The sequence below is a fragment of the Carassius gibelio genome, chromosome A7 (assembly GCF_023724105.1).
Source record: "Carassius gibelio isolate Cgi1373 ecotype wild population from Czech Republic chromosome A7, carGib1.2-hapl.c, whole genome shotgun sequence".
NCBI classification, from domain to species: Eukaryota; Metazoa; Chordata; class Actinopteri; order Cypriniformes; family Cyprinidae; genus Carassius; species Carassius gibelio.
In genome coordinates, this window is record NC_068377.1 from 2261885 (window position 1) to 2281628 (window position 19744).

The window sequence follows — 19744 nt, forward strand, 5'->3', positions numbered from 1 at the left end:
TGCGGAGTCCCACAAGGGTCAATTCTTGCACCGCTCTTGTTTAGCCTGTATATGCTCCCACTAAGTCAAATAATGAGAAAGAACCAAATTGCCTATCACAGCTATGCTGATGATACCCAGATTTACCTAGTCTTATCTCCAAATGACTACAGCCCCATTGACTCCCTCTGCCAATGCATTGGTGAAATTAATAGTTGGATGTGCCAGAACTTTCTTCAGTTAAACGGGGACAAAACTGAAGTCATTGCATTTGGAAACAAAGATGAAGTTTTCAAGGTGAATGCATACCTTGACTCTAGGGGTCAAACAACTAAAAATCAAGTCAGGAATCTTGGTGTGATTCTGGAGACAGACCTTAGTTTCAGTAGTCATGTCAAAGCAGTAACTAAATCAGCATACTATCATCTCAAAAACATTGCATGAATTAGAGGTTTTGTTTCCAGTCAAGACTTGGAGAAACTTGTTCATGCCTTTATCACCAGCAGGGTGGACTATTGTAATGGGCTCCTCACCGGGCTTCCCAAAAAGAGCATTAGACAGCTGCAGCTCATCCAGAACGCTGCTGCCAGGATTCTGACTAGAACCAGAAAATCTGAGCATATCACACCAGTCCTCAGGTCCTTACACTGGCTTCTAGTTACATTTAGGATTGATTTTAAAGTACTTTTACTTGTTTATAAATCACTAAATGTCCTAGGACCAAATTATATTGCAGATATGTTCACTGAATATAAACCTTACAGAGCCCTCAGATCACTAGGATCGAGTCAGTTACAAATACCAAGGGTTCACACAAAACAATGTGAGTCCTCCTTTAGTTACTATGCCGCCTGCAGTTGGAATCAGCTTCCAGAAGAGATCAGATGTGCTAAAACACTAGTCACATTTAAATCTAGACTCAAAACTCATCTGTTTAGCTGTGCATTTGTTGAATAAGCACTGTGCAATGTCCGAACTGATTGCACTGTATTTTCACTGTTTTTTTTTTATTTTATTTTATGTGAAATCATTTTCTAACTGTTTTAAATTCATTTTAAATAAGTAATTTTTTTATAATTTTAAAAGTTTTAAAATTGCTTGTTTTATTCTTGTTCTTCATTATTATTTTACTTCCTTTTATCTAAAGCACTTTGAATTACCATTGTGTACGAAATGTGCTATATAAATAAACTTGCCTTGCCTTGCCTTGCCTAGCATCTTCCAGGACAATTTGTCCAGATATAAAACAATCCTAAAAGTACAGGAGGAATCTTTCTCTTCATTAATAATGTATTGTTCGATGCACATGAGCTGAGAGGAGAGGGTTTGCAGCAGACTTCTCTAGTCCTTCCTCCTCTCCAGTACAATAAAAACAGGACTAGATATTCAGAATAGATACAATTTTTAATGCAACACAATCAAATAATGAAGCAGCGAGGGCATTTTACAGGCTATGTGTGTTACACCATCAGATTTTAACCAGATTATGATAAAATAATAAAATCAAATAAATCAAATTTATTTATTTATTTATTTATTTATTTATTTATTTATTTATTTATTTATTTATTTATTTATTCATTTATTTATTTATTTATTTATTTATTTATTTTTTAAATGTAAATTTCCAGTCACATTTTCTTGGTGTAATAAACATTACTTACAATACCAAAAGAACAAAAACAAATTATACAAATATATTTTTCCATTAACAACAATGTAATCAATATTATATTTATTAAAGCTATGTTCTTATCTCGTCAGGTTAGTTTTTAAGCAATTTACATTAATTAAAATAATAACTCACAGCAGTGTAATTTAATCAATATGTTTACCTTTTCTTTTAATAGTTAACATTTAACTATTTTAGAATTTTTCTAATTATCAGTCATCAAATTTCACAAAGCTGATTGCTCACTTAAAACCTTTTTAAGTCTTATTTTGAAATAACAAAAGTGGTTATGTCTAAGTGTGAGTTATTTACTTACTTTTTTTAAATTAGTCTTCCCAATTCACACCATTATACTGTTCATTCAGATTGATTAACGAATGCAGAACTCTCACAACCAATCACATTCGAACATAACCAGTCATATCCAATCATATCGCGATGGAGGCATTGCCTCCTCTCACGTGACTCCCCCCCCACCCCCATTCATTCTCAATCACCCTCCAGTAAAGTCACAGGACGCTATGGGGTTTCTGTTAACAGTCAATGGGATCAGGGGAGGCAAGCCTCGGCTGTAAATTTACCTGCGGGTGTCACTGTGGGACTCTGAAAATGAGTGATTTATACACGTTTTAATGTTATACTTTGTAATATGGACATTGTTTTAAGTTTTTTTTTTATTCATTTTTTCTGACCTATGCACTGGCTGACATTTGTGGTTGTTTCAAGCATGTTCTTGTTTACTCCAACCAAAGTCTTTGAATGTGTAAATAAATAAACTATACTGTGTGAATACATACTCAGCCACTGATGACCTTCAACCTGGCCACATGTAAAACCTCTTCATCTGCACATGAGCAGGTTGTCACAGTGACACTGACACTGTCTCTCTACACTGCAAAAATAAAATAAAAAATCTAGTTTCCAGCCAAAATATAAAAAAATTCTTAAATCAAGACAAGTTTTCTAGACAAGTAAAAATTGTTTCTTGTTATTTCACACAGAAAACAAGATTATTTTTCTTACCCCATTGGCAGATTATTTTGCATCAGATTAATTTTTTTTTTTTTCTTCTGAAAACAAGACAATATTTTTTTTATTTGATTTAAGAATCTTTTGATATTTTGGCTGGAAACAAGACAAAAATCTAAGCTTGGAAAGCATTTTTTGCAGTGTAGGTCTGCATGCTGGAACAGTCTCTCGTACCAACAGGGGGCAGAGGATTCGAAGACAGGACTGTGTGTGTGTGTGTATGTGTGTGTGTGTGTGTGAGGAGAGAGATGAGCAGACGCAGGTCAGTGGGAGGGAGACAGACGGTCAAATGTGTTTTCCACTGAGTCCTGCCGTGACTTGGCCTTCGCTTCTGTTTCTAAAGTCAGCGGGACTTTCTGTCCCGTTTTAGTTTCTGAAATTGCGGTGCATAATGAGTTGAGTGTACAGTAGCAAGTGCGAATCTGTCTCATTTTATTATATCACTATTTTATACACGCTTGAGGTATTCATCACAATGAACTAGCTGGCCAATCAGAGCACACCTCGCTTTTCAGAGCGATGAGCTTTGTAAAAAACGTTTCAGAAGGCGGTGCATAGAGGGGAAACAATAATGTACAGTATGTGGAAAACAATGTGTCTTTTAACCTTAAACCGCATAAACACATTTCATTACACAAAATACACAACATAATGTTCTTTTTATCAACATCATAGGACCTCTTTAACAATAATACCACAGTCAATAAATATTGGTTTATTTGAGCTTATTGCTTATTAAAACATGTTTTCAAACATCCTCTGATGTTTACTTATAAAAATAAGTTAAGACAAATATGTTTGTTAAATAACAAACGAAATAATAATTAAAAACATAAACAAGTTTGTATTTCATGTCAGAACTGTACATCATTTTCCTCTACACTTAAAGGCAAAAAAACATTATATATATATATATATATATATATATATATATATATATATATATATATATATATATATACACACACACACACACACACACACACACACACACACACACAGATCAATCAAATCAAGACAATGTCTCTTTTGGGTTTAAATGAAGATTTTGATATATAATATTTGTTGTTAATTTCCCCTCTTTATTGCTTGAGCCTAATATTTATGAACTGCATTTTTTGCCTGATGTGTTATTGTACTCATTATAATTGTTTGTTTCAGATGAAATTGCACTGGAGTTAGTGAATAGACTGTTTTATTATAAACACCTAATGATACTCATTGCTTCGTATATAATTCTTGAGAAGCAGTTAAATGACTGGTGGATAGCCGAGACATTTATTACATTGTTTTACCACCTGATTCAATTCAATGATTATTATTATTTATTTATTTATTAGTTTTTTTTGGCAAACAATCATAACCCTGGTGAACGTGTGTTTTATTTAAGTGACTCACTGTGTCTCCGTCCTGTCCCGCGGTGCCATTCATCGGTGGAGTCACGTCCACCTCCACACTCGAGCTGTTTGGCAGATTCTTTTCTACAACACAAAGAGAAAAGAAGTATGTGAAATGTGTTTGTCTTCATTAAATGGACAAATTAATCAAATTAATCACCTATATCCAAACGTCCTCACATAAATCAATCTAAGGCAAGTCTAGTGTAGTCTTTAGCAGCTGGTTTTTCAGCGCCTCGTGCTATAAGAACCACATTTGTAAAATATTTGGACCTTCCCAGATACGTCCATGTTTTCCAAATCCATTCAAACGCTGTACCTTTACATAGTACTGTATTTACATACTTTTCTCTAAAACATGTCTAAAAAAACATGGTATTATTATGGTAGGGTTGATAGTGAAGCAATATTGGCAAAAAAATTCATATGAAAGTGCAGCAGATGGGTTTGAAAGGGTTAAAGATGTTCTGTGGTCACATCAAAGAAGCTGCTCTCAACCGCCCTGCTTTTGATGCTAATATGCTAATATGGAACTGTTAGCATAATTTCCCACTTGAAAGGAAAGTCCATGTGTGTATTCAACACAAATAGCATCATGGGATTATGATACTTCCTTTCGTCCTTTCGTTTCTATAAATTGCTTGAAACCTAATGGAAAAGATTAGGTTTAACAGAGCTAGAAACATATTCAGTGAAGTTAGGTTACTATTTTATACAGTCACTTACCAGCAACTCCATTTGAGTCCTCCACCTGGCATTTCTTTTTGGCAATTTTGTGAAGGATGGACGCCTTCTCACGGAATTTCCCTAAAAAAAATAATAATAATAAATACATAAAAAATAGTTCAGAAAGAAAGTGAGTGATATGGAGTAACCAATTTTCCCAGCTAAGTGAGCATGTTTCATTTTACCTATTAGATATATAAAAAACAACAACAACAACAAAAAAAACAACAACTATAAGTCATTTCAAAAAAGCACTTCATAATAATGTTCATATATATATATATATATATATATATAGAAGTAGACTTATTTGGATGTGTTAACTAACATAGTTAAATAGAAATTACTTAAATTGAGTCCTACTTAAGTGTATAAAAAATTACTCTAATGCTCATCTAAATTGCATTAGATATATATTTACACTACAGTACATTTTTCATTTAATTGCAAATAACATGCAGTTAAGCTTCTGAAAATATTGCATTTAGTTCACACTTAAGTAATTTCATAATATTAAAGCATATTTTAATTTCATTATATATATATATATATATATATATATATATATATATATATATATTATTATTATTATTTTTATTTTTTTTTGTTACAGTGTACTTCTTTTTCACAAGGGTTATCACTATTCAGCATCCACAGATACCAATTAGTTTAGATTATATTGCTAGTTTAACCTAATATATATATATATATATATATATATATATATATATATATATATATATATATATATATATATATATATATATATATATATATATATATAGTAACACTATATGATACAGTATACAGATAAATCGTATTTCGTCATTCCAGCAAGTGTCATAACCAGTAAATCCCTTAAACTGTGAGTCTATATTCACTATTAAGCACAGCCTGCTTGAAAAATGTCAAACAACCATTTGACCTTAAACACAACCTTCAAACCAAGAGCACAATAAACACAGCTGCTTGCCGCTGGTCTAAGAGAATAGAGACAAAGTCTATAAAACTCAGCGTGACGAGAGCAGACCCACGGATCATACATCAATACAGTTGCACAACCTTTCAGGATCCATCAATGTGGAAGTAAAATGTAGCGCGTTCCTGTCTCGTTCTGTTTGTGTTTGAATTAAACCGCATGAGCAAAAGCTTGCATTATAGCAATGAACGTAATGTGTGGTGGGCTGGTCTCACTTCACTAATGGAAAGCATCATGATCATTGAATGTCTTTGACCTTCCTTTGACAACATTGACTCTGATTGGCTGACAGACAGACTGTTGTCTGGCTCGATCAGTGCTTTGACCCCAATCAACACGCACATGTATGTTGTGTGACCTACATATCATTGATACGCCTGGAAAGGTTTGGGATATAAAGTGGCTTTAGAGTTTGAACTAAACAAGTGTGTGTGTTGCTCTGGGATGTGGTGTAATAAAAACTGATTTGTAGTCAGGATAGTCTTTATTTTCTCAAAATTATATCAAATATTCACTTTTGAAAAGAAGTTCACATAAAAGGGTACTTATTTTGGGAATAAAATATGTTAAAATAATATACTTATGTACAAAATTTATTTAATGCTTATAGGAAATGTAATGCTGAGTACATTCAATTAATTATAGTTTAAGTCTTTATTAAATGCAATTTGCTGAACTTTTTTTTTTTTTTTTTTTTTCACTTACACATTTTTATATGTATTTACCTAATTCTAATGTCTTTGAATTATGGTTACTGTAGGAAAGTACTGCAGAATGTACTGACAAGTATACTTATATACTATTATGTCATTCCTGTATTTAAATATATTTGTAATTTCATGTTCAAGTTGCAATATTTTGCCTTTTTTGCCAAATAATAATAATAAAGAAATGTGTATCACAAAAAGGAGTACACATTTTCCTACTTTTAAAATGAATTATTATAATTTGTAATAAATTATTTATAATTAAACTGAATGTAATTATTTCAGACACTTTTTGAATTAAATTAAATTAAACAAAATGTATTACAGTTTACATTTTTATTTAAAATTCAAATTTCGAGTGATTTTTTTGACCCACTTAAGTAGGACTTAAGAATATCTTTATAATTTTATAATTACACCTACTGTCTTCAAAAGTTAAATATATTTGTGAACTTTTAAAGTTAAATGCATTTGCCATTAAACATGTATAATGATAAACATTTTAAAATATGTTGACTTGAAATGCAATACTGATTAACACAATGCAGTTAAAAATGTAATTAAGTACTTTACATTTGGTTTAGTATGTTAGTCAACACATCAAAATAAATGTACTTCTTTACAACAAGGCAAAACATTATTAAAGCAATGATTTAAAATGCACTTTTCAGTAAAACTTTTTACATTATCACAAAGGTCACATTTTAAAAGTGTACTCAAGTCAGTCATGAACATTTCTCTTATTAAGTCACTTAAGTGGCCTTTCATTTCATTAGTATTATATTATCTGCAAATACAGTTTTATACATACATGTATACATATATACCACTCAACTCAGTTAAGTGCACTTCTTTGTGTATTGTGTAGGTTATTGTTGGGTTACTCTGAATACAAGCAATAGAGTCAGATAAAATATTTACTTGTGTACACTCCCACGCTGAATGTTACAACATCAAAGTATGTTTAGTATGGAGGAGGGAACTAAAATAAGAAGCCCATCACTCAGTGTAACACACACACAGTTTTAGCTGACTCGCACAGACTGCTGAGCGGTTGCAAACAGTGAAGAGTTACACAGCTTTGTTATCGGAAAACTCTGGCTAATGCATTTTAAAGACTATTAAAGGCTCCCAGTTTTAGGGGAAGTTGTGGCCTAACGGCTAGAGAGTTTGACTCCTAACCCTAAGGTTGTGGGTTCGAGTCTCGGGCCGGCAAAACCACGACTGAGGTGTCCTTGAGCAAGGCACTGAACCCCCAACTGCTCCCTGGGCGCCGCGGCATAAATAAATAAATAAATGGCTGCCCACTGCTCCGGGTGTGTGTTCACGGTTTGTGTGTGTGTTCACTGCTCTGTGTGTGTGCACTTTGGATGGGTTAAATGCAGAGCACAAATTCTGAGTATAGGTCACCAGAGTTGGCTGTATGTCATTTCAGTTCACTTCATTTCTTTGCTTTCATGCATGGATGTATTTATTGAAACAGGATGTTTGGGAAGTATATTTAACAAAAGTTAATAATCATGACTTGCTACTTGCCATATATATATATATATATATATATATATATATATATATATATATATATATATATATATATATATGCCTTTTAAACAAATCAATAAAAACTTAAAGTACAAACAAAACAGAAGAAAAAAAATGGACTGAGAGAAAGAGAAACCCCCAAGAAAATTCAAAATGACACTCAATTATGGATGAAAACCACGATTTGCACTTATGTGAGTGAAATCTCGGCAAGAGGGTCATGAAACTAAAACCCTCTCTCCCACTCGTGGATGAACAAACAGCATCGTGGGTAGAGAGGTGAAACAGAATGAGAGGAAAATAAGGGTTGACAGAAAGAGTCTTACCTTCCTCCGTCATTGAGTGATAATATTTTAGCTTGCCATAAGTCCCCAGCTCTACAATATCACACACAGAGACAAGGGTAAGGAAACACACGCTAACACATGTACAAACACACACACACACAAATATACAAGTGTCAGTGAGAAAGAGGAGGTGATGTGGCCAAAATAAATCTCTCTCTAGACCGGTACCGGTCTCACAGACATAAGTGCAAAAAGAAGGGCATCCGAGATGTACGCAACTTTGTTTCTTCAGTAGAACACAAACAGATTTATAAAACAAACCGTTGTGTTCTATCAGTCGTATAATGTAAGTGGATGAGGTTTAAACATACAATAAAAAAAAAAAACATACACAAACAAAACAAAGCCACCCATCTCTCAAGTGGACCATTGATACTCCTGATTGAGATTATAGATAGCATACGGAGAACACTTAAATGGAACAGGCTAGCAAGTGCACGTAATTGCGTCATTACGTCAGTGAAAAGGCCGTTTGAATAACGCTGTGAATGGTATCATTAAATTACTTTGGACAACTTATCTAGTTATTTATAAAATAAATGCCGATGACCCAATTGTTAAATGTCAGGTCCGGTTCAGTTAACCATTTGTATTTGTATAATTTACAATATCAATACGGTAGTAATTTGTAATGGCATTTAAACGTCAAACTTTACTTATAATTACTACAGTTATAACAAATTTTTGGTAACGTAAATAAAAACCGTTAACGCTCCGACTACGCTAACGTTCGACATTTTTGATTTTTTGAACAAGATAGCAGCTGCACGCATAGGATTGTGGGTGATTTGAGAGCGCGAAGAGCGCAAAGGATACACATATGCATCCTTTCCTGTGTATGGGATATTCTTCGAACGAAGGACTCAGTCCTTGGTTGAAATTCCGAGGATCGTCGACATTGGAACAGTCCTTCGACGGATGTCGATGACGTAGCATCCTGAAATACTGGCTTCCGAGGATCCTTCCTTGACATTGAGAAACACCTTGTGTTTTGAGGAGGCACTCATACAGTTCAGACAGTTCAGGCACTGCAGTGCATCAGAGGTAAAAAAAAAAAAACTATATAAATACTGTTCAGTTTCCTGCACAGGCCGATCTTTTTGTGTCTTTACACATCAATGTATCATCAAAAGACACATTGTTTCATTTGGTTTTGTTTGTGTATTTTATTTTAATTTATTTTTGTGTGTATTTTTTTATGTTTTAGCAATGATTCCCATTCACTTACATTATAAGAGTAACAGACCACAACAGTTTCAGTTAAAAATCTGTTTCCAACAAATTGTCATTTTTAGTTGAACTTTCCCTTTAATGATGCACCTAACAGTTTATTTGACCAAAAACACAACAAATAAATGTTAAATATTATTACAATTTAAAACTATTTCATAAAATAAATAGGTATAAAATATATTTTAACATGGAAATAAATAGTGTGATGTTTTTGTTTTTATATTTTCATATTTAGAAAATCAGAAATGTAAAATATATATTTTTAAAACAGCAAAGTCAAAATACTATATATATATATATTAAACATTGAATAAATAAATACATTTATAAATACATACAATTTTGGCTTTACCCTAAAATGTTCTATATCCAAGTTTAAATCAGATTTTAAATATCACCATTGTTTATTAGTAAGATCTTATCTGCTGTAAACCTGTCGTCCAGCAGTGACCTTGCAGAAGGACCTCTGCAGCTGCTGACCGCTCATCCCAGCGGCGCAAAGCTTTTAACATCGATTCAGCTGTTACGAAATAAAGGTCGCATGAAAGACCCGATCAGACGGTTATTGGCCTGCGTATGCAATCAGCTGGAAGAGCCTATGACAGATCACAGTGTCTTTATGAATGTGTGTGTGTGTGTGTATGTGTGTGTGTGTTTTGGGGAGGACAAAGGGGTTAAACAGAGCACTCCAAAAATAGAGGAACTATTGGTCCAGCATGGGGGTCGAGGTCAAATATTAATACAAACTGCTGTGCAACAGGTCACACACACACACAGACAGACTACAGCGCTGCGTGAAAATATGTGTGTCATGTCAGAGAAGCGTGAAAGCTTGTGTAGTGTTTGTCTGTGTGTGACGAGAAGCTCTGAATTACATGTGCATGTGGAAAACCAGTCACTGGTTATTTATCATGTGTTCAATCTCAATTAATGAACTTATGCAATTCATCGATTCATCTGGGGAGGGTGTTTTACTCCAGAACTCCATTAAAACAAATATATTATGGACACAATCATGATGTGCAGTTGCTATTATGTAACAGACGCAATTTCACCATATTTTATGCTTGAGGATGTGAAGCTTTAAGAAACAGTAACATGGCATTACTGTAACTAATCTGTAATAAAAAATGAAAAAAATAGATTTTATATATATATATATATATATATATATATATATATATATATATATATATATATATATATATAAACATATGCACTCACCGGCCACTTTATTAGGTACACCTGTTCAATTGCTTGGTAACACAAATTGCTAATCAGCCAATCACATGGCAGCAACTCAATGCATTTAGGCATCTAGATGTGGTGAAGACGACTTGTTGAAGATCAAACTGAGCATCAGAACGGGGAAGAAAGGGGATTTAAGTGACTTTGAATGTGGAATGGTTGTTGGTGCCAGATGAGCTGAGTATTTAAAAAAACTGCTGATCTACTGGGATTCTCATGTAAAACCATCTCTAGGGTTATGTGTATATACATTTGGATCTCTGCCTGTGAGAATTAAAAATGTGTTTACAAAAATGCATATATACCATTTAAGCTTGCTGTGAGCACTTAACTGTAAAGTCATAATTTACACACATGTGAATGAGGAACAGAGGATATCAGGGTTATGGGTAACATGAAATTGAGCTCTAGCAAGAAAAATCCAACGAAAAGTGGCAAACACACATGGAAAATTGAAAATAACACACACACAGTATTCATTGTTTCTGAATCCTGTGAATAAACAGAGACAGTACAGACAGCAGGACGAGCGGCTTCAGCCGGGACTGTGATGACAACGAGATTTAGAGAATAACTCACCAGAGTCAGCGAATTCTGAGGAAACAGCAGACGGAGAGAGACAGAGAGACAGACAGAGAGAGAGAGAGAGAGAGAGAGAGTTGGATGACAAACCAGAAGAAAAAAACAACACAATTTAGCTACAGCAAAGCCATGTAGTGAATACAAAGATGAGATGAGCTACTGTTCAAATACACATCAAATGTGCAGGCAAGAGGTCAGTTTCAAAGCTTTTTAAAACCCTATGAAAACAAAAGTGTCTTTTAGATTCAAGATGAACACACAGATTTAATAAAAAAACTTAAAAATAATAAAACTAAACTAAAACTAAAATGAATAAAAAAATAAATTGTGTTTATTATTTTGTAACACAGAAAAATGAAAATAAAAATAAATAAAATAATAATAAAAGAATGTCTATAGCCAACCTTAACTGTGCCAAAATAACACTAGCCATGACTTGCTCTACAGCAACACATCAGCTCTTCAGATGAGGTCACATTTACTGTAACTAAGCAAATGTTTGCAGGTGAAATCCAGTCATTTGAACAGGAAAGCGTCTGATTGGGAGTTTTACACAAAGGTTAAATAATTCCTCATGTAGATTGTGCTCGTGTTTAACTTTGTTAGTGTGTTCTGTGCACTGACCAGCAGAAAACTGTTTGGTTTGAAAGTGATTTCTGTGTAAGCTCTGCTTTATCGCTGCATTATTGACAACAAACTATGGTCCTTTTTTGCTAAATTTCACCAAGGAAGCAATCCGAGCTCACCATTACATAACTACATCATAAAACATCTCTACAACATGAAGGTTTTATTCTAAAGACCAGTCTTTAATGAAAGCCAGTGAACACAGCCGGTCACACGAACACTGCTGCACTTCATCAGACCACGACAGAAACATCTTCACCAGCTCCAGCAGCTGAGACACGTGTGGAGGAACATGTTTAATACATCGAATTATTACAGTCAAGGTGATAAGAACTTGTGTATCAGATGACAAGAGAAATAGAGTCAAATGAAAACTGATTAATAAATATCAGAATGTGTTAAGAAAACATAAAATTATAGATAAATAAGTTGGTTCTCCCTTTTCTCATTAAATAAAGTGAAAATCAAATTTTCAGTCAAAATCTACATTTTTTTAATGATCTGCTGAGTACATGCGTATTTGTCAGTCAATCTACATATTTAAACGTCTCCATGTCTTATTTTTTTGTAAATAAATTAACTTCTCTTCTTCTTCTTCTTCTTCTTCTTCTTCTTCTTCTTCTTCTTATTATTATTATTATTATTTTTTTTTTTATCAATATTATTAGGCAAAAGTATATATTTTTTATATATTATATTAAATTAAACAGCTCTTTTTAATACTACATATTTATGTATGTATGTATGTATCTGTGTGTGTGTGTGTGTGTGTGTGTGTTACCTTCACTGAGAGGGTCGAGTGTGTGGATCATCAGATGAAAGATGCTGTTTCTCATTAGGCTGTTGTGTAGAGAGGCGGAGCTTCCTCCTCTCTGCAGCCGGGGTTTGGCCTGTGATAGGAGGAGAAACATGTCAATCAAAGCCTTCTGGCCAGTGACATCAGATTAATGAGTGCACAGGGACAGTCATCATAGAGACAGCATAAACATGGCAGATCTTAAAGAAGCAGCGTGTTTGAGCAGTTCTAAACTGCGGCTGGACGTCTTGGCCTCTCAGAGGTCAGCGAGGAGGTGGTCAGGGTGACTGGGGTGGGCTTAATCTGCCTTCAGAGCAGCTGATGCTACGGCGAAATGTCAGTGTGATTAGAAGAGTCAGCTGCTGATTAACACAATCATACAGGTGTCAGGAGTGTGTGTGTGTGCGTGTGTGTGTGTGTGTGTGTGTGAGAGAGAGAGAGAGAGAGAGAGAGTGGGAGAATATGCATGTGCGTGTGTGTGTGTGTGTGTGTGTGTGTGTGTGTGTGTGCTGCGCTGAGACAAACACTCAGTAAATTGCTCTGAGGATCAGGGATCGGTGCTGGCAGATGTCAAGGTGCTACTTTACTGTCGCTTTGATGGAATTAGGTAGGAAATACATATTTTGTCCATCAGTTATTTCTGATCTGATTTAATCTAATAATAAAACAAATAAAATAAAATATCTAATCAAGTAAGCCAGGTCAGTATTTTGAAGAAGTGGGTCTTTTTCGCGGATCACAGGCTTTTATTAAGTAATCTTCAAGATTTTCATCACACCACAGACATGATTAAACAGAGCAATCCACAGACACGCACACATGGACAATACTTACCGACTTGCTGTCATCCTCCACTCCACTGGGGCTCAACTTCACAGCCAAGACACAGAGAGAGAGAGAGAAAGAGAGAGAGAGAGAGACAACAGCACAGAGATGAGAGACAGGACCAGCGGACAGAACACAGACAACAGACTCCACAGAGACACACATTAACAACACATCAGCTGACAGAGTGAGTCTGACCTCTGACCTCACAGAGAGAGTGTGTATGACCTCTGACCTCACAGAGAGAGTGTGTCTGACCTCTGATCTCACAGTGAGAGTGTGTCTGACCTCTGACCTCACAGAGAGAGTGTGTATGACCTCTGACCTCACAGAGAGAGTGTGTATGACCTCTGACCTCACAGTGAGAGTGTGTCTGACCTCTGACCTCACAGGGAGAGTGTGTCTGACATCTGACCTCACAGGGAGAGTGTGTCTGACCTCACAGGGAGAGTGTGTCTGACCTCTGACCTCACAGAGGGAGTGTTTATGACCTCTGACCTCACAGAGGGTGTGTTTATGACCTCTGACATCAGAGTGAGCGTGTGCATCTGACCTCTGACCTCACCGTGAGCATGTGCATCTGACATCTAACCTCACAGGTAGTGTGTTTGACCTCTGACCTCACAAAAGTGTTTTGCCCTTGCAGAGTATATTCTGTGACTTCTGATACTACTGAATGTGTTTTGACCTCACAGAGGTTTTTTTTTAATATGAAATCAATTATGTGATGTTACTTCTGGCCTCAAAGATTGTGTGATCTGATGGTACAGAACTTGTGCTTGACCTTTGACCTCACAAAATGCCTATTTTTACCTCTGACCTTGCCAAATGCGTGATGTGACCTCAACTAAGTCTGTTGTGACCTGACTGAGTGTGTTTTTTTTTTTTAAGTTGACAAGTTTGTGCTGTGACCTCAGACCTCACAGATTCTATTCTGTGACATCTCAACCAAATGACCAAACCAAATGTGTTATGGAATATGCCCTCACTGATTATATATATATATATATATATATTTTTTTTTTTTTTATTATAATTTTTCCAAGTATGTGTTTGTGATGAGTGGGGCGGGCCGAGAGCCATAAGAATGGAGTGAGCCGGTAAAGTGATTGGGAAATGAGTGACACCTGCTCCACTCACCGCTCTCGAGTCCCACGGAGGAGACTGGAAGGATACAAAAGAGGAGCGATGACAGTGAAGGACGAGAGAGGACCAGGCCAGGGTTTTATTTTGTGTTTGGTTTTGGTTGTGTGCGACAGTCGTCTGCGAGGGACTGTCGCGCTGTTTTGTGTTTATTTTGTAGTTAAACTTTTATTTGAATATTCGCCGGTTCCCACCTCCTTCTTCCCGTGAAACCTGGGAGGAAAGAGGGACACGCTGCTGAAGATCCCTCAACGCTGTGGTGAATCCGCGATGCCATGGAGCAGGGCATAACAGTCTGGCGGGGTGGACATTTGAGGCGGTGGCCCGGAAGCGAGTTCGTCCGTCCCTGGCAACTCACTCCAGCCCACCGCCTCGACCGTCCACGGCGCCAGACTGCAACGTCCTGCTTGATGGTACCGCGGATACGACTGCCGTGCACAAACAAAACCAAAACACAAAATAAAACCCAGGCCTGGTCCTCTCTCGTCCTTCACTGTCATTGCTCCTCTTTAGTATCCTTCCAATCTCCTCCGTGGGACTCGAGACTGGTGTCGCTCATTTCTCAATCACTCCACCACCCTCAGTCTGTTCCCATGTCTCTCGGCCCCGCCCCACTCATCACATGCTGTGATAACAAATTTTGACCACTGATCATAAGCTATAAACTGTATCTGTTCTAGTGTTCCCAATCCAACAAACTGCAACAAAGCACCATCAAGCTCAAAGGTCATCAGTTCAGCGGGGAAAGCAAAACCATTGGAGGTTCAATTATGATGGAGAAGATTCTAAAATTAGCTCTTAGGACTAAATTAGGTACAAGAGAGAGCCCTGGAAGGCCATTTCAAAAGAAGAAAATCAATTTGTACGTCAAGTCTCTGCATACAGTTCATTCATCACCAACCTAAACAAAGCTGCAGTGCGATTCTTAACAATGAGTATTACAAATCAGCATCCATTTCCATATTTTTATTTGACTGTAACGTAAATGTATTTGTGTTAAGAACACTAAAATTTTTTTTTTACTTTATGCATAATGCATTAATCCTTGAATGCATAAATAATGCATAAATAAAATAAAGAACTAATTACAAAAGCAGCCCCTCTCATCACCTACAGGGGATTTCAGGACACATCACAAAGAAGCCATATCATCAATCTCCAACATTTGATAGAAAAAAGAAGAGCCTCCTCATTTAAGTGAAGGATCCCAAAATAAAACATTAAAAGAGAAAAAAATTATGAATGTCTCTGTAATCAACAAAACATCAAAGCAGTGCTACTTTACTGCACAGTCAACACCTAGAGAGTTTGTGTTGGTAAATGGAATAAGTGTAAACATATAGGCCCATTATTTAGACAAATAGTGCAGCTGTGCTGTGATTTTAACTAAATGGGCAAAATGATTTGTTTTCACAAAGTGGCTCAGAGCAAGATTTGAAGATGTGAATATGTCAAATGTGAAGCTGATAATAAGAATGGCTGAAATGACTAATTGGAGGCATTACAGATCAAAGATTAAGCTATTACTTAAAAGATTCTTGAAAAAAAAAGACTTAAAAATATTAAGATTTTTACAGTAATTAAATAAAGTCAATTTCATGATGACTAATGAGTTCATGATGAGGGACGACTGTGTGTGTGTGTGTGTGTGTCAGGGTCACCTTGAAGATGCTATGAGGGCCAACAAAATAGAATTGATGAAGGCTGCAGAATGAACATTTATAGAGTAAATTAAGTCATTATGATAATTAGCCTTTCACAAGCTTCATCATAGAGAGTGATTGCAATCAGACTTTAATGACTCCAACACTGTGACCTCCGCATTTACACACACACAAACACACACACACACACACACACACACACACACACACACATTCATATTTCTTAATTTATATATATATATATATATATATATATATATATATATATATATATATATATATATATTGCATTTCAACACAGTTTTTTATTATTATGAAAATCCCAGGAGGGGATGCTCCCGAGCTTGTTTTATATTTAATTTAATTAATGTTATTAATTAAGATTCAGGCTACAATAAATATTGTAACTGCTTCTATGTAAAAGGAACTGCTGTAAAGAGCACCTTATTTGTTTAAAGTGTTTGCAAACCAAATGTTATTACACTTTTGATCATATAGCAGTAGGCCTACCTTTAAATGAAAAAGTATATAATATACTACTTTTGAATGCATTATTAGTTTTGTGCATAACAATGCTATAAATGGTGATTAATCACACCTCAGCTCTAATATATATTTTTTTATATATATAATTATGGGTTTGCATAATTGGTTTTCTAAGACAATTTTATACATTCTGATGATTTAACAAACTAAGAATATAATAACATCTTCCTTAAATTCCTTAAAAATTGTTTTAATTCTTTAAATGTTTAAATTTCCATCCAAACGTCTGTGGCTACTTATTAAAAGGCGACCTATTATGTAATATAAGTCTCAGGTGTCTCTAGAATGTGTCTGTGTAGTTTTAGCTCAAAATATCCCACAGATGATTTATTGTATAATTTTGATATATGCCTGTTTTGAGTGGAAGCAGAAATACAGCCTTGTGCCTGTATCTTTAAATGCAAATGAGCTGCTACTCCCCGCCCCCTTTTCCAGAATAGGGTGGAGCCATTACACCTACTCTACTACTCTGCCAAAAAAACATCTGTTTGGCTTTAATTATTGTGTGTATCGTGCTGAAATAATGCGTTTTAAAGCCACATCAGTTTAAACTTCTGATATAGTGTTTGCTGAGAGCACAGAAAGTTGCTGTCACATGGCATGTGAGAATTAATCTAAGTGCTCTTTAATGTCTTATTGCAATATATATATATTCACCCAGCAACAGCAAGCATTTCTCCAGCTTCAGTCCCACAGCAGTGGCATCATATACTGCTTCAGTAAGGAAAGTCCTTTATCTCTGCTCCGGCTTCAACATCGGCTAATTCCCTAATATTTTAAAATAGCTTGGATCGATTGAGCTTCAGGTTTCAGCCTGCATCTCGCTGGCAGCTCCTCTCCTTCAGTTTCCATCATGACTGACCTTGCTGCTCAGGATCAAACACAGACTGACAGGATCTCCTTACATACATACACACGTAATCATACTTGTTCACATAGCGACTGACAGTGGGACAGGAACACCTCACCCATTATATTATGGGATGAGTGGGAAAGATGTCCAAGTTTAATTGATCTAGATTGTTTTTACTCATTATGTTGTCTATGAAATGCATGACAGTGGAAAATTATCTTGCGTAAAAGCACTTTCAACAAATAGGGCACATTTAAATCTCTCTTTACTTAAAAGCATTACAGGCATAAATGAAGACTATTAGATTTGTTAGAAAACACTCATAAGACACTTGGCCTTCTAGACTGTAATCAGCATTGTGTCGCACATTTTACATGCAACCCTATAACAGTTTTTTACGATTGCTTACACACTAAAATGAAAAATAACACACAGCTAATGAAACCTTACATTCAAAGAGCAAAACCTCAGCCCAGATCTGCACAACTATAAGCACATTCTCAGCCTCACACTTTTGGCAAAATACTACACACGCTGTTTTGCAAAAACAGACACGGCCATCAGGTGTGCAGACACTCAGGTGCTTAACTGTGAACTCAACAATCAAGGTGTAGGCACTATAAAACGTTAACAGGTGGATCTTCCACAAAAATAAAAGGCATTGGTGCAGGAAGAGGAATAGGGAGAAACAAGGTGGAAGGTTTATGATCTCTGAGAAGATTCTTCTCTTGCTGCTTTACAAGGGAGGACATTGACTGTGATATGGATGAAGTGGTCATACCCAGCTATATGAAGAGATGATGCTAAGGTTTGGCGTACTCATCTCCAAAAAAGTGTATGTACTACTGAATATTACATTTGGAATATATTCTGATATTTTTTCAGTGCAAAATGCAGCCTAATTGCAATGATGTACTGAACGATTTTACAATGTGATGGGAAATACATATTGTCATGAATGTGCAGTACTTGTGTCATGTATTGTGACTGGTCAATATACTCATGTACTTTTTACAATAACTAAAAAAAAAAAAAAAAAAAACACTGCATCAAGAATAGAAATGTTAAAAGTGTTTCAGATTGTGCCCAGCAGTGTCTAAGTGGCTCAAACAGAATCCAACTGTATGAACCATGTGTTGGCCATATGGTACCAAAATTGGGTTTTGTTAAAGTATTGTAAAGTTTTAAATGAAGTGCTTCATTTTGCAAAATATCTTAGATGTTCTTATACTTGTGTGTGGATGTGTTAATTGTGTGTGTGTTTTGATAAAATGAGCCTTGTTTTTAAAACTGTGTCTAAGCAATCGTAAAAAAAAAACTGTAAGAAACGATGTCCTGATAAGACACAGACACTGCGACTGACTTCAGTATTGTGACGTACTGAGTATCTTCAAGTGATGCTGCTTATCAAACAAGAAAAAAGCAGGGCAGGACTTGGTATTATCCAGTTATTGATTCGTTTGTGAAATGTGAGCATTGCACACCAGAATAGAGGCAGATCTTTATGCAACATCACCAGAAAGAAGTGAGTGATATCACAGGCAGAGTATGTTTTGACAATTTGTTTGTAATAATAATAATTATATATATATATATATATATATATATATATATATATATATATATATATATATGTGTGTGTGTGTGTGTGTGTGTGTGTGTGTGTGTGTGTGTGTGTGTGTGTGTGTGGTGTGTGTGTCTGTGTGTTAGGGCTGGTAATTTAACATATTAATTAGATGAATTAATTATGGAGAAAAATTATGCGTTTAAATTATTAACGCATTTCACACTTGCCCCAGACCTGTGTGGATCATCTGCCATTTCATACAGTCGATTGGTGACTAATATG

The 19744-nt window shown here is 35.4% G+C and overlaps 1 protein-coding gene across 6 annotated transcripts in view; it reads right to left on the bottom strand.

The window, feature by feature from the left end:
• The window catches only part of LOC128016412 (sodium/potassium/calcium exchanger 2-like), a 41764-nt gene that overhangs the window by 6951 nt on the left and 15069 nt on the right, over window positions 1-19744 (bottom strand). The window contains exons 3-8 of one of the 6 annotated variants that reach the window (XM_052600879.1): window positions 13699-13734; window positions 12850-12958; window positions 11439-11453; window positions 8358-8408; window positions 4804-4884; window positions 4079-4161 (exon numbers count right to left, since the gene is read on the bottom strand). In XM_052600879.1, the coding sequence (XP_052456839.1) occupies window positions 4079-4161; window positions 4804-4884; window positions 8358-8408; window positions 11439-11453; window positions 12850-12958; window positions 13699-13734 (375 nt within the window). The remainder of the gene's footprint in view (window positions 1-4078; window positions 4162-4803; window positions 4885-8357; window positions 8409-11438; window positions 11454-12849; window positions 12959-13698; window positions 13735-19744) is intronic. The other 5 variants (XM_052600880.1, XM_052600881.1, XM_052600882.1 and 2 more) reach the window with 5 other exon arrangements.